Source organism: Microplitis demolitor, chromosome 6, assembly GCF_026212275.2.
Source record: "Microplitis demolitor isolate Queensland-Clemson2020A chromosome 6, iyMicDemo2.1a, whole genome shotgun sequence".
NCBI lineage: Eukaryota > Metazoa > Arthropoda > Insecta > Hymenoptera > Braconidae > Microplitis > Microplitis demolitor.
In genome coordinates this window covers 8,561,745-8,589,622 of record NC_068550.1, presented here as the reverse complement: position 1 = coordinate 8,589,622, position 27,878 = coordinate 8,561,745, and the positions used below count along the sequence as shown (strand labels likewise).

The following is a 27,878-nucleotide window of genomic DNA, read 5'->3' as shown; positions in this document are numbered from 1 at the left end:
TGTATATGATTCATATACAAACATAATTCCAAAATCTGTTACTGATTTTTCCTAGACACAAATAGCACATATATGACATAAATAGCACTCATTTAATCAGATATAACCATATATGAGTTTATATAATTTTTTAAGAAAATTTTTGTCCTATAAGCATCATATATGATCGATTCATATACTTTGGCAGATTATAAAACCGTATATGATATTGATATAAAATAGTAAATATTCATCAGATATCCGTATATGATGCATATATGATATCTGATCATTACAAACAAATATAAATATATATGATCACCCTAAAATAAAATTTTATTAAAATGCATTTAAAATATTTATCGTATCATATAAGCATCATATACAGTTAAAATACTTAAAAATAGTCAGATACCAATCAGATAACATTAATTCTAAAAAAAAATCAAAGAATCAATCAAATTACGAACACTGTCTACTTGGAAAAAATTTTTTTCTTTATCATATAACATCATATACGCTTCAAAATATCTGAAGTTCAATAAATTCTGAATCAGATACATAAAAAAACATTTAGATATAAACTTACAATCATATAAATCTTCATTTAAAACATTTAACATGTCATATAAGCATCATATACGGTTAAACAATCACACATCGATCAGATAGCTTCTATTTAACATAAATCTCAAATAGTCTATAAAATTACGAGTACTATATCTCTTTCTACAAAGGTAACTCTTTAAAATAAAACAAATATAACGAAAATAATATTAATAAAACAAATAAAACAATTTAATTAATACATCAATGGACTGCATTGAAATGCTTAAACTTTGGACGCTTAAGTCTACCAACATATTTCTTTTAAACAATAAACAATAACTAGTTTAAACAAAAAAAAAAAAATACATCATTCAATTAATTAATTTTAATTCATTTAGTTACTTTTTTTTAATTAACTATTATGTAATACTTTCCCCAAGCGACAATGACAAATTAATTTAGTTTATTTATAAATTAATTTGTGCTTGGATATATGGGAGGGGTTTTAATTATTAATATTATTATTAATTTATTTAGTTATTTGTATTTTTTTTAAGTCAAAGTGCGTTAATTATTGTATCACACAAATCAATCGTGCTATCAAGTCTTTGGTATTTCACCCGCACGCAATTAATTATTTATTTTTTTATTTTTACTTCGACTATTATACATATATATATGTTTAATATATATATAAATAAATATATAATATATATTAGTCATATATAGTAAGTATTTTATAAAGAAAAAAATTATAAAATTATTAAATATTTATTATTATTTTTTTTTCTTTATATATATATATATATATATATATATATAAACTAAATGATTTTAAATAAACCTGTCAAAATACTGTATTATTTTGGTAAATTTTGATAAATTCTTTATTTTCTTTAGTTTATATAATTTGGCTAATATATATTGATTAAAGATATATATATATATATATTTTTTTTTTATTTAATATAATATATATTTCATTATCATTAATTAATTTTATTAATGTACTTTTTTTTACTTAATAGTTTTTTTTTTTAGAATTTTCTCACGTCTTTTTAGTTTAAAATAACGTACATCAAACAAGTGTACGTTTTTATATATTTTTTTTAAATTAATATTTGTAAAGTATAAAAAAATACGTGAGAATACAACAAAAAAAAAATTGCCTATTAACAACACAAAAAAAAAAAATTAAGACATAATTGACACAACAAAAAGGCGTAATCCCCTTACAATTAATATATATTTTTTTTTCGTAATTAATTAATTAAATTAATTTTCCTTAACTAATTTAATTAGACATGTTAATGAGTGCGTCTGGTATTAAATAGTAAATAGTTCGTTTTGGTTTTGTTTGTTGTTGTTTTTTTTTTTAACAAGCTTCTCTTCCACATCCTTAATTTTGTAATTGACGAGACGAAGAGAGATTGCGGTGCGTTGCGATTTACTTATTTTATTATTTTTTTTTTAAATTATTTGTTTTGACGTTGAAAAAATTTAAGACGTGTGTGTTTGGAGGGGACTCTTATAAATAATAAATTGTAATAAAATAAATTGGGGATCAGTACGGAAGGGTTGATTTTTTTTCGAATTAGCATCAAATTTTTTTTTAAATTGTCTTGAAAAGTTTTAAATAAATTGCTATTATAAAATACTTCTAGTTTGGCAGTTAGGGGACATCTTTCTGAAGATTAAAAAAAAATTAACTAAATCGGTTAATAAGTTTTGCAGTTATTGAAAGAAATTGTTGGGAAATATGGAAAAAAATTTTCGATGTTCGCCAACTTTAAAAATTGATGACTTGGATAACTATCAATCGATTTATTTGATTTTTTTTTTAAAACTTTTAGGAAAGTGTCCTGTTCACTCGAAAATTAACGAAAAGATTTTTTTAAAAATATTTAATAGTTTTCAAAGAAAAAAAAATTATAATTTATAATCAACCCTTATCACCCCTTAGAAAAAAAATAAAGCGGTAATTTAAAAACAAAAATAAACTAAAAAAAAAGTTTATAAGCAACAAAAATTAATAAGCGGAAAAATAAACGTGCTTGTAATTTGATTTTTTTTTTATAAAAAAAAGGCTTGAAAAAAAAAAAAAAATTTTTTTAAAGATAGAGGATTTGGTTTTAAGGATATTTGGGATCAGTTGGTTTTGTTTTTTTTTTTGTTTTTTTAAAAATTTGTAAATTACACACACAGGCACCACGCGACAAAACGACATACTGTGATCAAATATATATATATGTGTATATATATTTATTTATTTATTTTTATATTTATATATATAAATATATATCAAGTGTATGTGTATGTGTGTGTTTGTGTGTAATTTTTATTTGCGAGATAGACATGGTATGGCACACAGTAATATTCCGGCCACAACGTCACAGGCCTGCACCTGCTGACACACAACAAATACACAAAAATGTTAGTTATTACGCGCGGTAATTAAAAAAAATAAAATAGTAACAATTAAAAATAATAAATGAGTATGAATATGAAAAAATAAATAAATAATGAGTAGACGAATAAAAAGTAGATAATAAACGAGAAAAAGCGTTTTTTTACGTTGCAAAATTTGTGTCATGCTCGGTATTTTTTTTTAATGATATTTTTTTTTTTTTTTTTATTTTTTTTTTTTATATTATATTATTGACGGACGGAGAATAGAAACATAAAGTGTTAGTTTTTTGTTTGAGAAGATTCTAATATTTTATATGAATAAATAATTATTGCGGAGAATAAATGCACAATTATTATGAAGTGTAATTGATACATTGAAAAATGATTTTAAAAATCTCATTAAGGATCAAAAATCTTTTGGAAAGATTACCCACAATGAACATTTATATTATAACTTTTTATGTCATATTTATAATTATTAATAATATATATTTTTGTAAAATTCACTTATTGGATATTGTTCAGGACGAAAAATCTTCTGGAAAGAGTACCTACAAGTGATGATTATTGTCATTCGTTAATATGAAAAGATATCAGAATCTTCTCTCGCATCCGTGATAATTAGTCTTTATGTTAAAAAAAAATCGCGTGGCTTTATAAATACATATATGTATATATGATATATACATATATACCTACAAGCAAAGTTAACATACACACATTACAACTGTAGCAACGATTAACAATACAGCCACGATAATAATCTTCATAAAATAAAACGAGTAAAAAAAAAAAAAAAAAAAAAAAAAAACTACCAGCTAGTAATCTCGCGTATCACAGATAAATTTAACTACATGAAAAATATATTAGAAAAAAATATCGCGACAAAAAACATTGAATACTGTTTGACTAGACGTTGTTCCCGTTTAATAATAATTATAATAATAATATTGTACATATTTAGATTGTATTGACATTTCCGAAGTGTTGATTAATTTATAAAAATATAAATTTTTTAATTAATTAATAATAAATATATATGTATATGTATATATATAAAAAAAAAAAATTATATACAAAAATCTACCTACAAAACTGCGCCTTTTTTAGCACCCTGTTAATACGGTTTGGCAGCTTCTTTGGCTCGTTTATGTTCAACTTTAAGTCTCTTAGCGCCTATGTGAAAACCATTCATTGTTTGAATAGCTGCTGCTGCACTTGCTGGATTGTCATACGATACAAAACCTATTTAAATTATTAATTTTATTATTAAAAACAAATTAACATTTTTAAATTTGATGATAAAAAACGAGATAAAAATTTATCATTTAATTCATTTCAAAGTTCAGTTTTTAAAAACAAATTTTATTTTAGATTTAATGAGTTTCGATTAATAGGTTTCGAGATATCAAATCGTTAATGTAAACTTGAGGCGACAAATATTTTTATTTTTTAATAATTTATGACTTCTAAAGGGGTTGAGATATAAAATTTTACTGAAAATATTTTGAGCCAGTTTCTCGAGGAACAATTTTGATTTTAAGGTTTAATGGGGTTCGATTATTAGATATTGAAAAATTGAATTTGGAAAATTTTTAAACTTTAAAAGTTATTTAAATTCATAACTTCAAAAGAATTTTGAATCTATTCCAATTTTCAGGTACATTTTGGGAAGGGATTTTTATTTTTCGTCGAACAGAGTTCGGTGACTAGTTTTCGAGATATTGAATTTTGAAGGTGATTATTTTTAGAATCAAGAAAGTATGACTTTTTAATTATCTTTCGAAATTAGCAAACTTTAGAGGAATTGAAATCGAAAATTTTGACTGGGATTATTTTGAGTCAATTTTCGAGAAACAATTTCGACTCTTGGTTTAATGAGTTTCAATTAATAAGTTTCGGAAAATCAAATTTTGAAAATTTTTAGACTTGTAAGAAATTATTGAAATTTCATAATTTTTAAAGGAAATTTTGTTGAAAAATTATGAATGGATTTATATTCAAAGTGAGGTTTGAACTAAAATTTTTATTTTGGTCGATCCGATTTCGATTATTAGTTTTCAAGAAATCAAATTTTTAAAGTAAACCTTAACCGCCAAAAATTAAAATTTTTATTTACATTTTGTTTTTGAAATCCACAATTTTTCAAATTGACGTTTTTCATAAAATTCAGATTTGAGAATTTTTTTAAATTAATTACCTGAGACTAAAATTTATGTTTTGATTTTTCCTAAAGGATAGACTTTCGTCTAATCTTTATTTTTGGTGACTTGACTTTCAATGATTTATTTCCAAGCTATAAAATTTTAAAAATAAATTTTCAACGCCAAAAATTTTAATTTTTTTTTTTTCAACGAATTATTTTTTAAATTATAAAATTTCGAAAATCCTTGTCACGAGAAAAGTTTTTAACTTTAAATTTAAAATTGTAAATTTCAAAATATTTTGACTAAATTTTGTTGTTTTTCAAATGTCTTAAAAAAAAAAATAAAAAAATTTATTTAATTTACATATCTCTTAAATTCCCAGAAACAAATTTTAATTTTTCGGTCATAAAACAAAAAAAAAAAATTGATAAATAATTAATAATAAAATTACCAAAGCAACGACTGGTATTTGTCTTGAGATCAACGACAACTTTAGCAGACAGCATGTTACCAAAAGGTACAAAAGTGGACGCAAGATCAAAATCCGTAAAGTCTTGGGGTAAATGATAAATAAATAAATTACAGCCCTCAGGGCCCTCGATTTGTTTTCCAGCAGCATTTATAATCATAGCTTGTTGTTGTGCTGCCAATGCTGCTGCAGCAACAGCAGATGCAACTGATGAATTACCAGTTGTTGTTCCAGTCTGTCCAGTTGTTGGCAGCGTCGAAAATCCTAGTGTTCAATTTTAAAATATTTTGTGTCAATTAAATATTTTCTCATAAAAAAAAAATATCAAAATTTAATAATAAAAGAGAAGAAAAAGTTTAGAAGTAAAAGGCGAAAAAAAAAATGATTATGATATGCAATATATATAAAGTCATAAGTGTGTAGTTGAATATATATATAACTTAAAATTAAATATCACTAGAGACCTATCTAATTGTTCATTACACGCCCGCGACAAATGTTACTCACTATGTTTTAATCCTTTTTTAATCTCTTGTACACTTGATGAAGTACTTGTACTTGTAGTCACAGTTTTTCCAATGAGAGCTTCGCACATTAATGTGTTATCGTGTTGTAAAAATTCATAATTTGTTTGTTGTATTTTTTTTTCTAATTTTAAATTTATAGTTTTTTGATGATCGCGAGATTAATGAAAGTTTTTGGTTATTTCTCATGATTTTAATTTATAATATCTTAGTAATTATTAAAAAAAAAAATTTGTATCATAATTTTTTTGAAAATTAGTTATTTAATTTTGGCGGTTTTTTATTTTTTAAATTTATAACTTTTAAAAGCTTCAGGGCTTTAAATAGTAATTTTACAAAAAAATGATCATAAGATTTCTTGATGAAAATTCAATGTACAACAAAAAAAGTAGAACTGATTTTTCCATATTTTGAATATTTAACGAGATATTTTAATTTTAGTTTTTAAAAAGTTTTTTTAAAATTCAAATTACGGGTAAATTTTATAAATTTCTAGAGTTTTAATTTTTTAATTTTGTAGGAGAAATGAATCAAAACTTTTTTATTCAGAATTTAGTGTTCTACAAAAATGGTATCAATTAATTTTTTTTGTAATTTAAATAATTAGAGGTATTTTAATTTTTTAACGTTTTTGGCGTAACGAATAAAAAAAATTGTAAAGTAAAAAATCTACTGGATAACTAGATTTCTAAAATGTTTCACATATGAATGCTAGTATGTCAGCCGGAACTACTTCAGAAGATGCCCTTAAGCAGACGAATTACATAATTTTTTTTAATTTTTGTTGCGTGAAAAAAGTTCCAATCTTCAGGTACATAAAATTTTGATATTTAACTGAAAGTCCGAAGCTCAAAAAAATTATTTCGCTATTTTTGATTCAAGAAACTATTATTGAATAATGAATTTTTAATAATTAATTAGATAATTGTAATTAAATCCATGAGAATCTAAAAATCCACCAACCTCAAACTAATTAATTGTAATTTAAAAATAATGAATTATTGCATAGCAATATAAAAATATAAAATTAAAATGCAATACCTGCATATTGTTGTAAACTTGAGTAAGCACTGGTCAATGTATCTTGAAGGGTGCCAGCACCATTAGCACCAGCACTTAACGATGCTGTTCCAGCCAGAGAATTAAGCGTAAGTGATACAGGACTAAATCCATTAGCATTACTGACTGCAGTTCCATTATTAGTAACTTGCGTTGCTGTTGGCCCTATAAACCATCACGATAATCTTCAATGATTTTCATTAATAATTTTCTATATACATTAGCAAGTTTTTTATTTTAATACTCCACGGTTTTAATACATAAATTTTAACAATAAATCTGTCCACAAAATTTTATTTATGCTTTTTGATTATTAATTATTTAAGAGGGACTATTCCACTGTAAAAAACTTGCTGAGTGGACGTGGATTAAATCCATAGTGGATGATTTTGTATTTATTTAATCCTTTGGAGTAAAGTTCACTACAGAGCGGATTAAAATAAAATTCACTTCGTATGTGGAGTGATTTTTGTTGTCGGAACTATCAGTGGCAGAGTGAACTCGGATTGACATTAATTCCGAATTGACTTTCGATTTTTTTACAGTGTAAAATTACGAGTCTCACACCCTCAAAAAAAATTGGTTTTTTTAGCTCGCTAGTTTTACTTCACTTAATTTAATTGTATCAATAACATAATTTAAAAATACTTACACTGAGTGAGACTTCCTTGTGAATTAACTAATCCACCCAAGGCTGCAATATAAAAAAATCAATTAATTTAACAATAATTAAATAGATAAATAAATAAAATAAATAAATAAGAAAGAAAACTTACTGCCAGAAGGTACTTGAATATTAGCAGCATTAGTCATCGATGCAAGTGCCATCAGATCTTGCATACTCATGGGTGAGGTAACACCAACGGGATTAGCTGTAAGATAAACAAAATCTATTGGCAATTGTGTTATTAATAAATATAATTATCAAGTATATTTAATAATAAATAAATATTACCTCCGATGTATTCACCAGTATTGGCACCGCCGAGTGTTGCCAGAGTTGCAAGTCCTTGGAGATGACTCTGGGTCATTTCTGGTAGACTTGCGACACCCTGAGGAGTAACCGCCGCTGCACCATTTAGTCCAAGATGCTGTTGAATAAGCAGTTGATGCTGTACGGTGCTCATTGCTGCGGGATTACTTGCGCCAGTGGGACAAACAGCTGAGGGTCCAACACCCGGTGTCAGGGTTGTTTGTAGCTGTTGAAGTAATTGTGCGGATGCCAATGCATGAGTATCATTCTATAATCAATTGATTTTTTTCTTTTTTTTTTTTTTTTTGATTCAGCAAAAGATTGTTTTGACTTACGTTCGTTAAATAATGAGGCGCTGGCATACCAACGGTACCCGCGATGTTCCATAAATTTGCTTGGTACTGTTGCAATCGTTTTTGATCTTTTTCTTTTTGGGTATCAGCAAATTTAACGACCAATGGTGATGAACAACCCTAGTAAATTTTTTTATTATTAATTGTTAATATTTGTTTTGGGAAATTATTAAATTGCGAGTAATAGAAAAAATTTTTTAGAAATTGACCGTGTAAATTATTTTGGATACTAGAAAAAATTTGGTGAGAGTTCAAAAAATTAAAGAAAAAAGTTTTGGTGGCTTCAAATAATCAAATTTTGATTTTTTATTCATTTTGAAAAATTTAAAAAATAGTGGCGGAAAATATAAGAGATTTTGGTTTTTGAATTTTTCTGATTAGGGACTGAATTCGATAGAAGTTATCATGAAATAATTTTTTGAGGATTGAAGAGTTTTATTTAAATAATTAAGTTGCTGGTATCTTTATTGGGGTTGAAGAAAAGTGTTACAAAAGGTTAACTTTATATTTAGAGAAATCGATAATTAAGGCGGATTTCCGGTTATAATTTATTGAGCTAAAGTAGACAGGGTGGGGGATAATTTTTAAAGGCTTTTGTTAAATAGAACGTTTTGTTTTATATCTTTTTGATTATCTGGAGCACTGATCAGAAAAGATTTATGGATAAAAAATGAAAATTGTGGTTGATTAATTAGTTTTCGAGACAAATTTTTGAAAAAAAGGAGAAAAATAGTCTAGACTTTAAAATTTCGATTACGAGAATCAGCATTAGAATTCAATATTTTTAAAACTAATTAGGGTAGAAGTACCATTTGTTGCCACTGCTCCATTTTTGAACATTTAATACTTTATTTTAATTAATAAAAAAGTGTTAAATAAAATTCCCAGTTTAATAGTGTGATAAAAGGATCTCAACAGATTTAAAAAATTAATTATATTATTGCGGCTTTTATAAATTATTTTATTCTAATTTTTAGTGTCCAAAACTGGCCCTATAGTGGCTAAACACGGTACCTTATCCCTATTAGAAGTAAAAGGATCAAACATAAAAACTGTAAAGCAAAATCTAATCTTTAAAACGATTGAGTTAAAATTTTTTATCTAAATTTATTTAGAAGTTATGGATTTTTAAAGAAAAATTAAGATTTTAGGCGTTGAAATATTATTTTCAAAATATTATAACTTCGAAACAAATAATTGAAAGTCAAATAACCAAAAATAAAAATTAAAGCCAGAAGTCTATCCTTTGGGAAAAATCAAAACGTAAATTTGAATCCAAAGTAATTAATGTTTTTAAATTTTCAACTCTGGCTTTTATAAAAAGCGTCAATTTTTAAAATTCGATAACTCGAACACTAATGATCGAAACCCAATCAATGTAAAATGAAAAAATTAGCTTAAAAGCTGACTTTTGAATTAAATAAATTAAAAAATTTTTATCTCAATTCATTTTCAAATTGTAAGTTTTCAAAATCAAATTTAAATACAAGTTTTAATTTTTGGCGGTTAAAATTTACTTTAAAAATTTGATATCTCGAAAATCAATAATTGGAATCTATTCGACGAAAATAAAAATTTTAGTTCAAACCTTCGTTTTAATATGAATCCATTCAAAATTTTTTAACAAAATTTTCTTTAAAAATTATGAAATTTCAATAACTTCAATAACTTTCAATAACTTCTTCATTCAAGTCTAAAGATTTTTTAAAATTTGATTTTTCGAAACCTAATAATTGAAATCCATTAAACCAAGAGTCAAAATTGTTTCTCAAAAATTAACTTTCAAAATAATCCCAGTCAAAATTTTCTATTTCAATTCCTTAAAGTTTGCTAATTTTTAAAAATAAATAAAAATTCATACTTTTTTGAATCTCAAAGTAGTCCCCTTTAAAATTAAATATCTCGAAAACTAATCACCAAACTCTGTACAACCGAAAATAAAAAACCTTTCTCAAAATGTACCTAAAGATCGGAACGCTTTTTGTGCAATGAAAATGAAAAAAAAAATTTTATAATTTGACTGTTTAGAAATGAGTTAAGGGGTAATTAATAATAATAAAGGGTGTTTGCGATGTTTGGGTGGCATACTAGTACTTACTGTAAAAAATTCTGACCCTGGCGCAGTGTAAATGTCCGGGTGTAAGAATTTTGGTGTGAAAATTACACCGGATTCGGTGTTAAATTTAGGCGGTGTGAATTTAAAATTTTTATATCGCCAAACGTGTAAATGTATAATTCAGGATAAGTTTGCGTTAAGAAAATTACTCATAAAAATATTGAAATGTTAAAAATACTATTCAATATCTAAATAAAATTAATGTAGTTATTGATTAAGTAGTTAAAAATATTGTCCCCTTTCTGGGCAAATCTCACAACTACATTGTTTTCATAACCAAAATTATGAGTGAAAAACATTCTTTAGTGATGCTACTGCGTAAAAAGCATCAAATTTTAATAATTATAACAGAATGTTCGAAAGACTTTTATTTTAATACTTCCATTAACTTCCATTATTAAAATTATAATTTTTCAGTTACGAGATTTGCCCAATAAGGGGGCGATATTCGATGAATATTTATTATTAATTAATCAAAATACAATAAGTAACACGGAATGGTGTAAAAAATAGTAGATTACCCCGTGTTAAAATTACAGGGATGAAAAATTTACACCAAGAAAATTTTACGCCGTTATTTCACTCTACACGGCCGTGTAAAGTTTTTCAGGTCATTTTTTACGCCGAAATTTTTTACAGTGTATGTGAAACATTTCAAAAAGTTTAAATCCAATACATTTTTTACATTTTATTTTTGTTCCGTGAAAAACATTCTGATTTTCAGGTACATTTCTCAAAGCCTACTATTTGCAATAACCCCCATATAATTTAAATAAATCTTTTGATTCTCAAGTCATAACAAAAAAAAAATGACATTTCATTTAAATCCTCTCTCAACCATCAATTACATTATAATAACCATAATGATACTCTAATAGTAATAATAATAACAATAATAACAATAATAATAATAATAATAATAATAATAATAATAATATTACCTCCATTGTACGCGAATGATGCAGTGCTTTAATAGCATTAATGGCATGCTGTTTAGTTGCAAATGTAACAAAGGCACATCCTCTGCTTTGCCCAGTACTATTATCCCTCAGTACCGAGCATTCTTCAATTGCACCATAAACGTCAAACATATTTCTTACATCATTTTCACTGTATTTTTTTGACAGCATGCCAACGAATAGCTTCCGATCTGTAATCAATAAAAACAAAAAAAATTCCCCAATATAATTACCTCACCTTGCTATACTAATTATCAATTTTTTATTACCACTTAAGCCTCAATAAACATTAAAAAAAAATTAAAAAATAATTATGAAAATAAATTTTTAAAAAATAAAAATATAAATAAGTATAATATTAATATACTAAATTAGTATTCAAGTTAAGAATTCAATCCTGCGTGTGTGCGGGATTTTTAAGAATATACTTCCGGTGTGTGCTATGCATACTCGTTTACAAACGACGGATGCACCATTTCTTACATACCAAATAAGTTATCATTATTATTACTTTTTTTTTTATCGACTTAAGTTTTTATTTAGATCGTGACCTTTTAGTAAATCTCGTATTATTATTATTATTTTTTTTATTGTTGCTGCTGCTGTTAGAAAACGAATAAGAAATATTAAAAAAAAGAAAAAAAACATTTTAATGAATTATTTAATAATATACAGAGACAACGACATACCGTTTACATTACATGCAAATTGCGTAAATACCTCGCTGGTTATGTGTGCTAATATGGATTGTACGTAGGGAAATTATGGAGGGAGTAATCTTGAAGGCCTCGGCTTGGGCTATAGGTTTTATTTGTCATCAATAGTAATATCACTACTAACACATTGTATAGCTTAGTAATATTTATTTATAAATAAACTGTCATTAATTTACCTGGACAATTAGTTATAAATTTTTTTTTAAGAAATATATAATTCAACTTGAGTTTATTATTTTTTTTTGTTGAGATTTTAATTTTCTTTTGAATGAGTACCCACATCGATATATTTTGAGTAAAAATAAAATTTTCTAAATTTATAAAAAAAAAAAAAGTTGATCTTTAAATTATTAAATAAATTTCCTTTTGAATGAATAGTCACATCGATATATTTTGAAAAAAAAAAAAAAAATTCCAAAATTTTTTTGAAAAAAAAAATGATTTTTTTGAATTAATTATTAAATTTCCTTTCGAAAGAGTAGTCACATCATAATGTTTAAAAAAAAAAAAATTTTTTACTTTCGAAGTAAAGCAAATTTTTTTTTTTTTAACGACCACCCTTAGAAAAATTTTGATTTGCTGAAATAATAATAATTACCTGGAAGAGAATAAGGAACAGTTTGAGATTGTGGTGCCCAATAAGTTTGATTAATAGCAGGATACTGAGTACCAGCGCTAATATGTGCAACACCACCGTACTGTTTTTTACTCTTCATAGCCATTTTCACATGCAAACTTAAATTAAAAAACGTCCAGTGTTCACGTAATTAACCAACAAATTAATTAATTAACAAGACCCACCAACACATATAATTATGCAAGTATCGTACGCCCTCTATCGCGGTTTTATTTAAATTTAAATATCGCGAACCCCCGACTTAATGCCACGTGCCAGAGCGAGAGTATCGGCATTGATGTCTCTAACGTTATCATAAATTTATACATTTATTATATTAATAATCCTAATTATTTATTTAAACAATTCACTCACTTAATTTATATGTTTATATATTTATTAATAACTAAATCACAAATCACACATTCAAATATCCTTCACTCCTATCTATTGCGCAACTCACACTTAAATATTACATCTCAGTGCAATGTTTTAAAGTAATGCTTGTGTAATCCGCAGCACACAATATTACAACAACACTCACTTTTAAAACAATGGCCAATAGTAATATTAAAAGACGACACGTAATAAATTATGACGATTCAAAAAATACAGAATTCAATTTCAAATAATAATAATAATTCAATTACTTAGTCTTATCGTTTAACTACTTATTAATCACTACGGCACTACTATACATTTTATTTTACTTTATTTTTTTTTTTTTTAAATTGTTTACTAAAACCGGCAACGAAAATATTTATTGTAGTTAACACAAATGCCGGTGATGGCGACTAGTAAGTAAGTAAGTAAGTATGTAAGTAAAGTAAGTAAGTGTAATAGTAAAATTTAAATAAAAAAAAAAAAAGTAAATAAATAAAATAGACGTAGAAAATGTCTGTAGTGACTACACAAGTGTTTAAGTGTAGTCTTGTAGACTCGCAACACTCAACAAGTGAGCGGATCGTTCATCGTCGCGACATCATACGCATACCTTTATTTTATTTCTTTCTTTTTCTTTTTACATACTCTATTATAAACACACATACATTTACACACACACAAATATATATGTATATATATACATATATTTACATACGTGTATACATATATACATGTCCACGTACATACATGTATATATATATATATATATATATATACATATATATCGTATTTAACTGTTTAGTCAGTCTGTTTGTACTCTTTTACACTTTTGCCCCCCACCCTACAATATATTTTTCTTACCGTGCACACAAAGAGAGGGAACATACATATTTATGGTCTTAAAACCAACTCACGATATTTTATATTTGTCATTTAGACGCGTTATATTAAAAAAAATATACATACATACATATATGTTTTTTTTTTTATAAAAAAAAAAAAAAAAAATTTGAAAATTTTACCTGAAAAAGTTGTTAATGCATATGAATAATCGATTTCGTTTGAGCATGCGTGTAATACAAAACATACAACATGTAACATTGAACATATCGGTAATACCGACTTAAGGGATTAATAATAATAATAATAATAATTATAATTATCATTATTAAGTAGTTAATACAATTGTTATTATAATTTGAAAGAAAAAAAAAAAAAAAAAAAACACATTCTACGTCTATGGTTTTTTTTATCTTATCACTTTACCTGTTATCGCTTATCGTGCAGTCTTAAAATAATTATGAATATGTTTGTTTTTTTTTCTTTTTTTTTTGTGGGTTGGTTAATAATAATGGACAATTGCCGAGTGTTAAGACAAGCAAAATAAGTAGACAAGCACTCGGTATAGATCAAAAATAAACAAAATGTCAGTGTTATTAATAGAACGTGGTTTCATTCCACACTGCATGTCTTAACAACTAATATATATGTATATATATATATATATATATTTTGTTGTTGTACTAGGAAATATTTTTTTAAAATATTACCTGAATTGTTATTGTTAATAATTTGTGTATTACATGTACATACACATACACATACGTATTTATATATTTATAGTTAGTTATAAATATATATATATATATATATATATATATATATATATATATATATATATATATATATATATATATATAGAATATAAAAAAAAACACATACACATGCGTAAATATTTAGTTAACTTACCATTGCGGTGACCACTGTCCGCAGGCTTCATTTGGATGGGCCGGTGCATCTGGAAAATAAATCAAATTTTTTTTTTTTATATATGTATACATATATATATAAATATATATACATAACTACGTATATATTTTTTAGTGGAAGTTAATATATTGTATGATACATTGTATTGTTAAATAGGTCGTGATTGGCTAATTGATAGGTGTTAATTATTTTTAGATTTTTTTTGTTCAGGTGTGTGTTTATGTGTAAGAGAGAGAAAGACAGAGTGGGTGTATGTATGATTTGTAATTGACGATAGACAATACGGTGGCGGCATTCGACGTTTAATCTAGCAAGCTATTTGAATTAGACACTGATGGTAACTTGTCATTGTAAGATTGATGATATTTTTTAAAGAATGACTTATGAATCATTTTTCTCTATGGAGGGAGTGAGATGTTAAAATTGCTGGCAAGTTAAAATGAAGAGGAAGAAAATAATTTGTGAATTAAAATGATTTAAATGTATGATCCTGATTTTTGGATTTTTTTCAAAACATTAAATTATAAAAAAAAAATATTTTAAAAAATTGCACCTACAGTTTTTTAGATTTTCTATGTGTGCGTTCTTTAGTTTTACTTTTTTCTGTAATTGAACTGTTGAAAAACAAATCAGGAAATTTTTAATTGTCGGTTAACTTCAGGATCGTTTCAAATGTTGGTATTTAGAAAAATTTTTATTTTTGGGAAGTGGGAGATTTATTTTATGGTGATAATTGTTAAAAAATTTTTAATCAGGAAATAAAATATAAAACTATGATAAGAAAAGTAAATTTGCAGATATGATAAGAAAATTAATTAAAATTTTTATCGGTCAAGTAATTATTTGTATTACAAATAAAAAATAAGAAGAAAAAAATTTTTGACACTTTATGAGACTAATTTGCAAAGAATTTTATTTTTTACGAAATTTGATTAATGTATATTTAGTGTATCTTCAACAAAAATTCAACTCAAAGTTTATATTTTGAATTCAATTATTCAAAAATTCAATTTCTTTTGTTTGTTTTTCGAATTTACAGACCCAGTATTTGAAATTAAAATTCTGATTAAACTATCAAAGATGGGATAAAAATGTATAGGAACTAATTTATAGAGAATCAAAGTTCTTACAAAATTGTGCTGATGTATTTTTACCGTATCTTTAATTGCTTAGCTGAATATTTTGATTTTGAAGTGAAAAACATTTTATTCGAGTATTTAAAATTAAAATTTTGGCTAAATTATCAACCATCCATAAAAATCAAACAAGAACTAATTTATAGAGAATTAAATTTCCAACTAAATTGCATTCATACATTTTTATCCCATCCTTGATAGTTCAGTCAAAACATATTCAAAAATTGATAATTATCATTATAATGTAATTTTAAAAAATTTAAACCTTCAGTAATTTTAAAAATTATTTTTCTAAAACAATTATTTGAATTTTAATTTAAAAAATCTCTCATTAAATTCTTATTGCAACGTAATTTTTATTATTTCCTTACTAAATAATTTAATAATAAATAAAATATTAATTAATTTAAAATAAACGTTTACGTAAACAACAAAAGCGCGCAATTACAATATACTAAATAACGAAATTAAATAAAAATAAAAACCAATACTTACTCCGTTAAAAGTTTTTATATTGTGAAGTGCATTTTGAGCCGCTAGTGCCGCTCTTCGTGTATAAAACGTTACAAAACAGCAACCTGAACAAAAAAAGTACATTAATTACTTTAAAAAAAAAAAAAAAAAAAAAGTTATGCCAACAAATAATTGAATTGAATAATAAATAATAATGAGTAGTGATTGACGGACGGAGGTTGAAGGATGAAAACATTGTTAGTATATATATACATATATATATAAATATTTTTTATTTTAACATAGCTAAGTTTCCTTGGTGTTATGTGGATGGGCTAGACGATCAATAAACCGAGCACCGAGTGGATAGGAGTTGAGTTGGAGTCGAGGTAACGGTGTAGTGGTTCTGCTAGTAGAGCTATAGCAGAAAAGCTCTACGGACCTGGGCTGTAGCTTGCAAGCGAGCCTGTAGCTCCTATTCCAAGCCTGCCTTCCTGCCTGCTTGCTAGGTTGCCTGGTGGTGTAGCTCGATTCGAGGTTCGACTCCACTTTCTACTCTATTCCACTCGTAGTATACCAGCTCTACTTGCTCTACACTTGGTTCCTTTCTAACAGGTACTGCTGAGCCTTCAACTTACTCACTCACTCTTTTACTCCCTCACTCACTTACTCACTCACTCACTCACTCATTCTCTCTGTAGTCCTAGGGGTTGGTTGTACGTATATTTATCTGCTCTACTGTGCCCTGTACTATAGTATTTCAACATCGATCTCAACTTGACTCGTTCTTATTTCTCCCTCTTTTATTTTCCCACCCTCTATAATTTTCATTCCGTTCCTCTTTCTACTCAGGTTATATTAAAGCTATTGCTATATATATATACATATATATATATACAGAGAGAGAAAGATAGAGAGAGAGAGCTACTGCTCAAGCTGGATGAGAATATAGAGCTTTATTTTACTTTTTTATTTTCATTTTATTAATATAACCTTTTTTTTTCATCCCCCGATTCTTTTTCTTATTTAGTTTATATTTTCTTTGTCTGATGAGTATCCAACAATATTACTCCCGCGTTATTTTATTATTTTTTTTATTACGTAATTCAGTCTTGCGATACTAATGGTTACAATTATCTTTGTTTCAATTATTTTTTACGATAATTATTAATTAATTAATTGAATTAATTTTTTATAAAATAGTAAAATTTTTATAATTTATTTGAAAAAAAAGGAAATGGAAAATGGGAAATTTTGAATTTTTATTTTTATGGATTTAATTTAAAAAAATTGTAAATTGTTTTCTAATTAAAATTTGAAATTTAAAAATAGAAAATTAATTTTTTTTTGAAAAAATTAAGTGTTGAGTTGTAATTTTAAATTTAACAAATTAGAAAACTAATAGATGGAAATTTTTTATTGAAACTTAGAAAAAAAGGTTTTTTTTTCTCTTAAAAAAAAAATAGGAATCGTAATTATGATGTTTTTTTTTATGATAAATGGATATGAAATGTTAAAAAAACAACTGATAGAATAATTTGTTTGCATTAAATACACGTATAATTTATTAACATTTAGTAAATAAATTATTTACGGAAATTACTAAATAAATAATTACTAGTAAAAAATGAAGTAGATACAAAAATTAAATAAATATATGTAACTGGATAACCTCTTAATAGAAACTAACAGTAATAAATCAATCCCATTTATATAAAGTTTATACACCACGTGGATAAATATTTGTCATTTGAGTAAAATAAAACAGCTATAATAAATAATTATTATAAATATATACAATGTATATTCTACTTAAAACATTTGAAATTATTATTTAAATTAAATCTCAATGATAAATATAATTTCGCGCGTTTAAAGTCACAAATTTTAATGGGTTCAACAAAATTATTTTAATCTATAGCTGAACAAAAAATAGGCTCAAGAGGTTCGAAATAAATTTTAAAAAAATATCTTCCAAGTTTCAGGTCTCTATCTCAATTTTTACTTTTTTCATCTTGTTGTACCTTCGAAATTATAGTAGCTAAAAATCTGTAAAAATTTAAAAATTTTGAAGAATAGCTCTTATTGTAAGGATAAAGTCTACACCCTGTAAAAAATTTTGTGGACCCGGTGTAGTGTAAATGACTATGTGTAAAAATTTCGGTGTGCGAGAGAATTATACGCCGTTATTTTACACTACATGGCCGTGTAAAGTTCTCCGGATCCATTTTTACACCAAAATTTTTTACAGTGTAGTTTCAAATTTTTTGAACAATTACTTGTGTCAGAATAAAAAATTAATCGTTAAAAGACAAAAACCCCATATTATTTTTATTATGGGGTACAAGTTAGAGTTGAAACAGAGACTGAAACTTGGAGGATATTTGTGTTTATTTGTTTTGAACAACATAAGACTATGAGAACATAAAAATTTCGAAAAGTCCAAAATAAAGACCACCCTAATGTACATACATATATATGTATATATTTATATTATATTTGCTATATAAATAATATCTATATATTGTACAATTGTAATTTAATGAGTACTGTGGAAATTATAAAGCTTTCTAACATGTCAAGGAAACAAAAATTAATGAAAAAAATAATTAGCTTAATCAATAAGATATGTTTCAACCATAATTAATTATTAAGTTAACTATTAATAAAAAAATATTTGCCGTAAATAAATATTTATTAGCTATTTAATTTAACCATTAAATGTTAAAAAATATTTTTTTTTTCAAATAGTTTATAGAATTAATTTCTAATAAATTGATAATAATAAAATGCTTCTATCACTTTTTGATATTATTAAAGTTTCCGTGCAGGGAAATAAACTATAAAAATTATATTTTCCATATAAAGTAAATAATAATCATAAAAACTTTATAATCAAAAACTCATTTGAATAATTTTCAAGTAAAAATAAATTTCTATTCAAACTTTTATCAAATGACCAGTTTTTTTTTTTTTCACCACAAAAAAAAACCTAAAAACTTCAATTCAATTTTATTCAGTTTCATTTTGATGAATAAATTATTCCAATACCAATTTTCTTATTCTTTATATAAAAATGAGTATCAAATATTGTATTTCCAGTACAATTTTTACTAATTTTTTTTTTAATTAAAAACACCTCAAAAATTAATGTAAAATTACTCCAAAATAAAAAATGAAATTATTAAAAATAAATTTTAATATTTTTTCAATAAAATCAAATTTCTACTCTAATTTTTCTAATGAACTATCAAATTTTTATCTCAAAATTTCTACTCCAATGATAAAAAAAAATAATATTTAAATTAAAAAGTAAAAAATTCTACTCCAATGACAAATTCAAGAAAATAGTAATAATTACCTTGATGAGTGCCAGTGTATTTATTTCTAAGAACATTGATCTGATGAACACGTCCAAATTCCTCAAACATTGTTCTTAAATCATTTTCCTCCATATCATGAGGCACCTGACCTACAAACATCTTTATGGTGTCTGGATCGGGTTTATCTCCAGCCAAGTTCCCGATATCCCCGATGCTGGACAAAAAAATTAACACATACAATAATACCCTCAGAATTAATTAAACTGCGTCTTTGTCTTCGCGACAGCTCTCCCACTTAACATTCAACTAGTTTTAAATGTTTAATTACTCAATCATATTTATAACAATACTTCATATTTACTAACAATAATAATAATTTAAATAAAATAGATAAAAAAAAAAATATGTATATATATATCTATATTATTGAAACATCTAGAATACACGCATGCGTGAGTAGAAACGTGAACTAAATTAATCAATACTGCGTGTTCTACCAATACACACCTAGCAAATTATTTTTTTTTAAATAAATAATATTTTTATTATTTTATCTATACATCTGATAAAAAAAATCATATATGTTTATATACTTTATATACTTAAATTACAGATAATATGTCATGTTTTTTTTTTTACAGTAAAATAATTCCCGTATCATATTTTTATTTAAAAAAAAAAAAAAAAAAAAAAAAAAAAAAAAAAAAAAAAAGTAATTTTGATAAAAAAAAAAAAAATAATAATAATATAAAACACTTACTCAAATAATTTGAAATCACTAAATAGATTATAGTACATTTCAGTTAAATTTGATTTAAAAATAAAAAAATTAATAAAACACTGATTGAGTTGATAAAAAATGAAATTATGTTGAAAAATTAAGGGTAAGTTAAAATAAGGAGTTAATAAGGGTCTAAGATTTATTTAGTTTAATTAAATTAAATAAAATTATATTGTAAGAGACACCCATGAAAATAAATGTCCGTCATATCTCTTTCGTTAGCTGACTACGACAAAATGCCATCGACTTGGACAAAAACTTAAGTACGGTATAGTAAATTTACTTTTACTCTTACACGTTTATTTTTCGTATATATATGACGACTAAAATATATGTATTATACATATATTATATTAAAAAGTATATGTATAAATGCTGACAATAGGATATTTTAAGTGAGAAGCTAGCAAAGTCGAAAGAATAATCGAGAGAAAAATTCTTTCCAGACAGAAGAGATTAACGTTTGTTTACATTTGATTTTTTTTTCAGTCTGCTGGAATTTATCGAGAATATGACGAGTAGTTTTTTTTTTTTTTTTTTTTTTTTTTTTAGAAAAAATAGACGGTTGATTTATGGTTTCAGTCTTTGGTACGCGGATTTTTATTAGGGATTACGGAGTAGTTTTGTGGGTAATTAAAGATTCGCGGGGGCTACTAGGAGAGATTGAAAATTTTTTGCTGATGAGAATGAGATATTGATGGGGATCGTTAATTATTGGGCAGATTATCCGATTCTCGGTGGAAAGAGTACCCACATCAATTATATTTGAATTGAAAATTTTCAAAAATAGAAAATATTAGATTTTTTAACAAATTTTAAATTCATATAACTTTGTACGAATTGAATTTTTGGAGAGTTTGTAGAAATTGCTGTGAAGCGAGTACCCACATCAATGTAGTTGAATGAAAAAAATTTTGAAAATTTTTAAAATTCTAAATATTAAATTTTTTGAGAAATTATAAAAATTACTGAGAAATGAGCATTCATAGCAATACACTGTAAAAAATTTGCGGAGGGAACGTGAATTAAATCCGGAGTGAATACGGAACGGATGTTTATTTATTGAATCCCCTCGGAGTGAAATTTAATCCGAAGAAGAGTTTATTTTAATATTAAAACTCCAAATGGGAATTAATGCTGACTTAAATAAAATCCAGACCACTTCGCTGAAAAAACAAACTTGCTATTTACTCCGTATGCGGAGTGATTTTTTTCTGAAAAACTCCAAATCTCCGAGTAACTGAGTGAATTTGGATTTAAATAAAGTCTGGTTTCAATCCCGATTTTTTACCGTGTAATAGTTTAGAAAAATTTTCATAATTGAATAAAAATGAAAATACTTTTTTCGAAAACTGAAACGTTGTATTGTTATTGTACAAATTAAATTTTTTGAAAATTTTTAGAAGTTGCTGTTGAATGTACCCACATCAATATCTGTAGATGTAAAAAAAAATTCGAAAAAATTTGTGTTATCTATCATATAATAAAATATTTGCTATAATAAGTACCAACATTTTTTGCCAAATCAAAAAAAAGGCAAGTATTAAAAATAAAATAAAATGTAATTTGATGAAAAAAACGATAAAATGGTTTGAAGCATTACCTAAAGACGCAAAAATAGTATATAAGCGTAAATAGATTAAAATCTCAAGAGGGATGTACTGAAAGCTCTTTACACACTACATCATCATCATCAGCGTTCGTGGTATATATATATTACAAGTTATCTATCTAGCGTGAATTATTGATTAAACGAGTATATAGTTGTCGTGTGGCTGTAAATAGTCTCCTCATCTCTGGTGATCGTATGAACGCAAGTCTCATCGTTTTATACTTGCGACATTACTTCATTAAACTCTTTATACACCAGCATAATATAAAAACTATACATAGCTTTCTCATTTGATAACTTTATAATCGACATCATCATCCCATTCTATATTTTATGAAATCTAAATCAAGTTGTTTTAAAAGTATATTATTATAGACTCGTGACTGATGACTAGTGACTAGGTTGCGAATTTTCTAGACTACCATCTAAACTAATTTAATGATAAGTATATATATATATATCGGTAAACTTGGCCACCGTTCAACCTCTCCATTCATTATATTATATATCATCCACATATACTTACATATATCTAATCTACTAAATTAACATTACATGACTTTAATTTAATTAATCAATTACTCCGTACTCTTTACTCTATATCCTTAATAATATACTACCTCAAACACGCTCATTATTTTTATCAACATATGTAATCCATTATATTTACATTAATCTTTTAGTTGATCAAATTATAATTACTAAATTAACCCTTTCTTTAGTAAATAAATTTAATTAGTATTTTTGAGTATAGAGTAATTTTTAAAAATTTAAATCTTGTAAAATTAATTTTTTTCATCAATAATTCTAAGAAAAAAAAATATGAGCCATTTTTTAAATCGATTTATTAAAATAAAAATCGATATGTTAGATTATTAATTGATTCATTAAGAGTATAATCGATGTATTCATTTATTGACATTAAAATTGATTTATCGATTTATTCATTTTAATACATCGATTTTATTAATGAACCGAAATGTTAAAATTCAAATAAATCCATATATTTAAATTTAAATTGATCTAATACTTTCAATAAATCGATTCTTTAAATCAATGCCGCGAACAAAATTAATATCTTAAATTTCCGATCATATTAAAATATCGAATTTTATAAATCAAAACATCGATTTTTTTCGCGATATCTCTTAAAATCAATCGATGTATCAAAATTGATACATCGATATATCGATTTATTTTTCAATTAGTACCGCGAAAAAAGTCATTTTATAAAAATTAATTCATCAATATCGAAAATTTTCCATGAGTGTGAATGTAGCTGACAATTGTCAATTTTTAAATTTTGAAATAAGTGAATTAAATAAAAATCGAATAAAATTAAAAAAATACGCATTTATAGAATTTGATAATGAGTATGTGCATTTTTGTAATTTTCATATTTTTAATTATTTAATTCGTTTATTGGTAATTTTAAATTTGTCTCATGTCTGCTACATTCACACACATAATTCTCCATCATATTAAAATACAAAATTTTATGAATCAATCGATCGATTTAAAAGTAAAATTATTTTTTTTATTTTCGTAACTAAAACTAACAACTAAAAATAAAATGAAAAAATAAGTAATTATATACACTTACATAATATCATCATTATCACAATTGTTTATTTGTTGTTGCTGGTGTTGCTGTGTCCTAGATGACTGATGATGTTGAATCGACGATTGATGTTTTGAATACGGATGTGGATGATGGAAAACATTATTACTAATATTCGTACAACTATTGTTATTTTTACTGATACTATTATTATTATTATTATCATTTTTAATATGATTATTAACAGTACTCGTTTTAAGTCCACTAATTACATTGTCTAATTTAATATTACATTTATTATTATTGCTACAATTATTATTATTGTTATTACTACTATTATTATTATCATTGTTATTATTATTATTATTTACTAAACTATTATTATTATTATTATTATTATTATTGTTATTAGGGGTACTATTATTGTTATTATTATTATTACTATTATTGTTATTATTTAAATAATTTTTATGTTTATTACACGGCGTATTATTATTATTATAGTTATTATTTTTATTATTATTATCATTATTATTATTGTTATTATTATTTTGCACGTGAATTTTGTTAGCATTCGTGTCCATCGACGGTGGCGAGCCCGGCGATATTTTGCCCGCCAGTGCGTTCAGCGATTGAAGCATTTTAAAATTTTTTTTGTTTAATTTTTTAAATTTACACACATACACACTCCAGTTAGTCTGAAAAGTTTTTTTTTCAATTACAAACCCTATGGAAATTTTTTTTAGTCAATCTGTTTCCATTTTTTCTACTTTTTTTTTTAAAATACTTACATTATCTGCTAATAGCAAAAAAATTGTTTTTTTTTTTAGATGATTTTATTTGATCTATTAGGAATCATCCATTGCACCTAAAATTAAAAAAATAATAACTGAATAATTCTAATTAGAGTACAATTATATTTAATTGTATTTTTTTATATTTTGACGTTATTTTCAGTCTGAAAAAAAAACTTTAGTTTTTTATTTGCAATTAAATTAAAAAATTAAGCTGATGATTAAATAATTTGTGATTTTTTTTTGCAATTCAAAAATTATTTAGGTTTTTTTTATTGCATAGTAATTAAATTATTTCATTACAATCTATTTTTAAATTTACTAATAAAATTCTATAAAATTCTTTAATTTAATTTTTTAAGGTAATTGTTAAAATTGATTAGAAATTTTAATTAAATAATAGAAATTCAATTTTAATAATCAAATTTTTTTTAGAGTAATTTAATTTTCTAAACAAAAAATGTTCTTGATGTTAAATCGAAAAAAAAACTTCTTTTTCAATCAAAATTAATTTTTATATGTATGAATTTTTTTGAAATTTTTATAGCTCATTAAAAAAAATTTGAAAATTTTTTTCTTTGTCGTCAGTTTAAAAAATAAAAATATAAGTCTGAGACATTTTTCAATTTTTACTGACGATTTCAAATTTTAAATTTTTCATATCAATTTTTAAAAAAAATTTAAAACTTCGATACTTCCACACAAAATGAGTGAAATTTAAAGAAAAAACTGACAAATTTTTTTTTTTATTAAAAAATTGTCTTAATAAATTTCTAAAATTTATCAGAAATTTTTTTCTAAATGTTTCAAAAATCAGGTCAATTTTTTAGATATTAATTTAAAAATTCATCAAAGTTCTCAAAAAATTAAATTCCAAACATGACTATTCTCAAATAAAACAAAAATCTACAAAATTCTCAAAAAAAAAAAAAGTTAATTTACAGAATTTTATTATTTATAATTTCATTTTTTCAAACTTGTATAAATATCAAGCCCTCAAAACTCCAATCAACTAAAAAAAAAAATTCAAAAAAATGAAACTATAAATCACCTGTTTCCCTAAACATAAAAAACCATCATTACATCTAAAAAAAAATTCCATAACAATAATAATTATATACTATAGTAATAATAATGCTGTGTGATAAAATCCTTATAGTAAAATGTACATGTAATAGTAATAGTAATACAAGGTAGTAAAAACATGGTTTGTGTTGTGTGCACATCAGTACATTATACATATATATATACATATATATATATATATATATATATATATATATATATATATATATAACACACAAGTAAAGCAGAGTGGTAGATGCGCACAACTCCGCTCGAGTATCGATCGTTTGACCTCAGCTGCTTTGTAAGCTGTGCACTTGCGTCCCGTATTTATTTCACAACTTTAAGCTCAAGTACACCATAGTTACCATATTTATATATCTTCAAAAAATTACCCCACCCCATTTCACCCCCAATCCCAAATCCCCATTCCCCAGTTCCCAGTACCCAGCCCCCAATTCCATTTTTCCCACCCACCAAAAAATTCAAAAAAAAAAAAAACTCCTAAATTAAGCCAACAAAAAAAAAGTCGCACTAAAAATATATCAAATAATAATTATTATTAATTTTAGCAGCTTACATGTGAAAACATAGGGACACTATACATAAGTGCATCATGCAAATATACACATATATATATATTTATACTTATACATATATATATGTATTGTATTATATATTTAGCATGCGTTTTATGGATTATGGAGACTAGTCGCGCGAACACGTGTATTGGTTTGAGTTGGTATTACACGGGGTTGTTACTCCCTCTCTTTTAATTTTCTTAATATTTTACCTCTCCTTCTTATCTCCTCTTCCTCCTCGACACCTTCTACTCTTACTATTTATCTCGTTCGCACACATCTATACTATTTTACTACATACTGTACTAGTACTGTATTCACTCGACTCAAATAACTCAACTCACTCATTCATTTTTTTAAAATTTTCGTACTTGTACGCGTTAATTATCTATTTATATAAATTTTTAAAACTTTATTTTTACTCCCTAATTTTATAAACATCCTGTGTAAAAAAAAAGTAACAATTTTATTTATATAAATCGCGAAATTTCGCTTCCTCACACACACTTTTTATTTTTTTTTATTTTTCTTTTACGTTACGGTGGTGCAATTTTTTTTTATTATTTATTCCTAAGCCTATCCATGCAAGAAATAAATTACAAATTATTTACATGCTAATTTATTTAAAAAAATTAAATTTAATTAAATTAAATTATTCATTAATAAATTGAGTATTTAAATTGAATTTTAAAAAAATGAATGAAATAAGAATAAAATGCGTGCAAAATTAAAAAAATAAACATGCGGTTAAAAAAAAAAAAAACAAATTTGAAATAAACATTCCACATATGAAAATATATATTTTACAATAAAATAATAAAAATAATTATAAATAAATAAATAAAGTAATTAAATAATTATAATATTGATTAATTAATTAAAAATAAATAAATTTAAAAAAAATATATAATTACTTACCAAAAGTCATTTTAAATATTTTGTAAATAATTTATGTTGTAAATCCTTCGAACACAACACCCAATTTAAATTCACCACAAAATATAAAATAATACTCGGTACATCACCTAAAAATAAAATAATTTATTTAATTTAATTAAATAAATAATAATTTCACAGACCACACACAACACTAATTATTTAATAATTAAGTAAAAAAAAAAAAAAAAAGAATAGTTAAAACGTCACGACGCGAAAATATTATTATTATTTAATTGGTTATTAGTAAAGTGAATAATTACTTAATATGTTACAGGTTAAATTGTAAAATGATAATTAGCAAAAGCATAAATAATACTATTTATTAATAATCTAGAGTAGAACAAACGTAGAGAGACGAGGACGATGACGACTACTACAAGTTTGACGACGACGACGACGATCGAGGCTCGACCGCGATGAAGAGAAAAACGAGATCGTCTCGCGCCTGTCCGCCCCCGCTGGTTGGCTTTACTCCCACCTTGTTCCCATGATCGACATCCTCTGGACGCCTACTACCCTTTCTATTGAGCAACCCCTAGAGTTCCTGCAGCTAAAACCCTATAGAACCCACTGGGTTTCATCACCCTCCTGATACTCCTCCCTCGACTCT

The 27,878-nt window shown here is 24.9% G+C and overlaps 1 protein-coding gene across 10 annotated transcripts; it reads right to left on the bottom strand.

Annotated features, from left to right (window-relative positions):
* Positions 1 to 506: 506 nt before the first annotated feature.
* LOC103570658 (CUGBP Elav-like family member 2) lies at positions 507 to 27,674 on the bottom strand. Of its 10 annotated transcripts, none has more exons than XM_053740086.1 (16): positions 27,615 to 27,674; positions 27,248 to 27,354; positions 24,681 to 24,757; positions 23,932 to 24,616; positions 19,974 to 20,149; positions 16,655 to 16,737; positions 15,003 to 15,051; positions 11,520 to 11,728; positions 8,445 to 8,582; positions 8,092 to 8,377; positions 7,913 to 8,026; positions 7,789 to 7,830; positions 7,119 to 7,301; positions 5,536 to 5,817; positions 4,029 to 4,182; positions 507 to 2,935 (listed from the first exon to the last, which is right to left on the bottom strand). In XM_053740086.1, exons 4-15 carry the CDS (start codon positions 24,528 to 24,530, stop codon positions 4,055 to 4,057), a joined length of 2,289 nt encoding a protein of 762 aa, XP_053596061.1. In that variant the 5' UTR covers positions 24,531 to 24,616; positions 24,681 to 24,757; positions 27,248 to 27,354; positions 27,615 to 27,674; the 3' UTR covers positions 507 to 2,935; positions 4,029 to 4,054. The 10 variants fall into 10 exon arrangements, with proteins under 10 accessions (XP_053596061.1, XP_053596059.1, XP_053596060.1 ...); XM_053740084.1 differs by having other exon boundaries at positions 4,025 to 4,182; positions 27,529 to 27,668; XM_053740085.1 differs by having other exon boundaries at positions 507 to 2,932; positions 4,025 to 4,182; positions 27,529 to 27,668.
* Between the last annotated feature and the right edge of the window lie 204 nt (positions 27,675 to 27,878).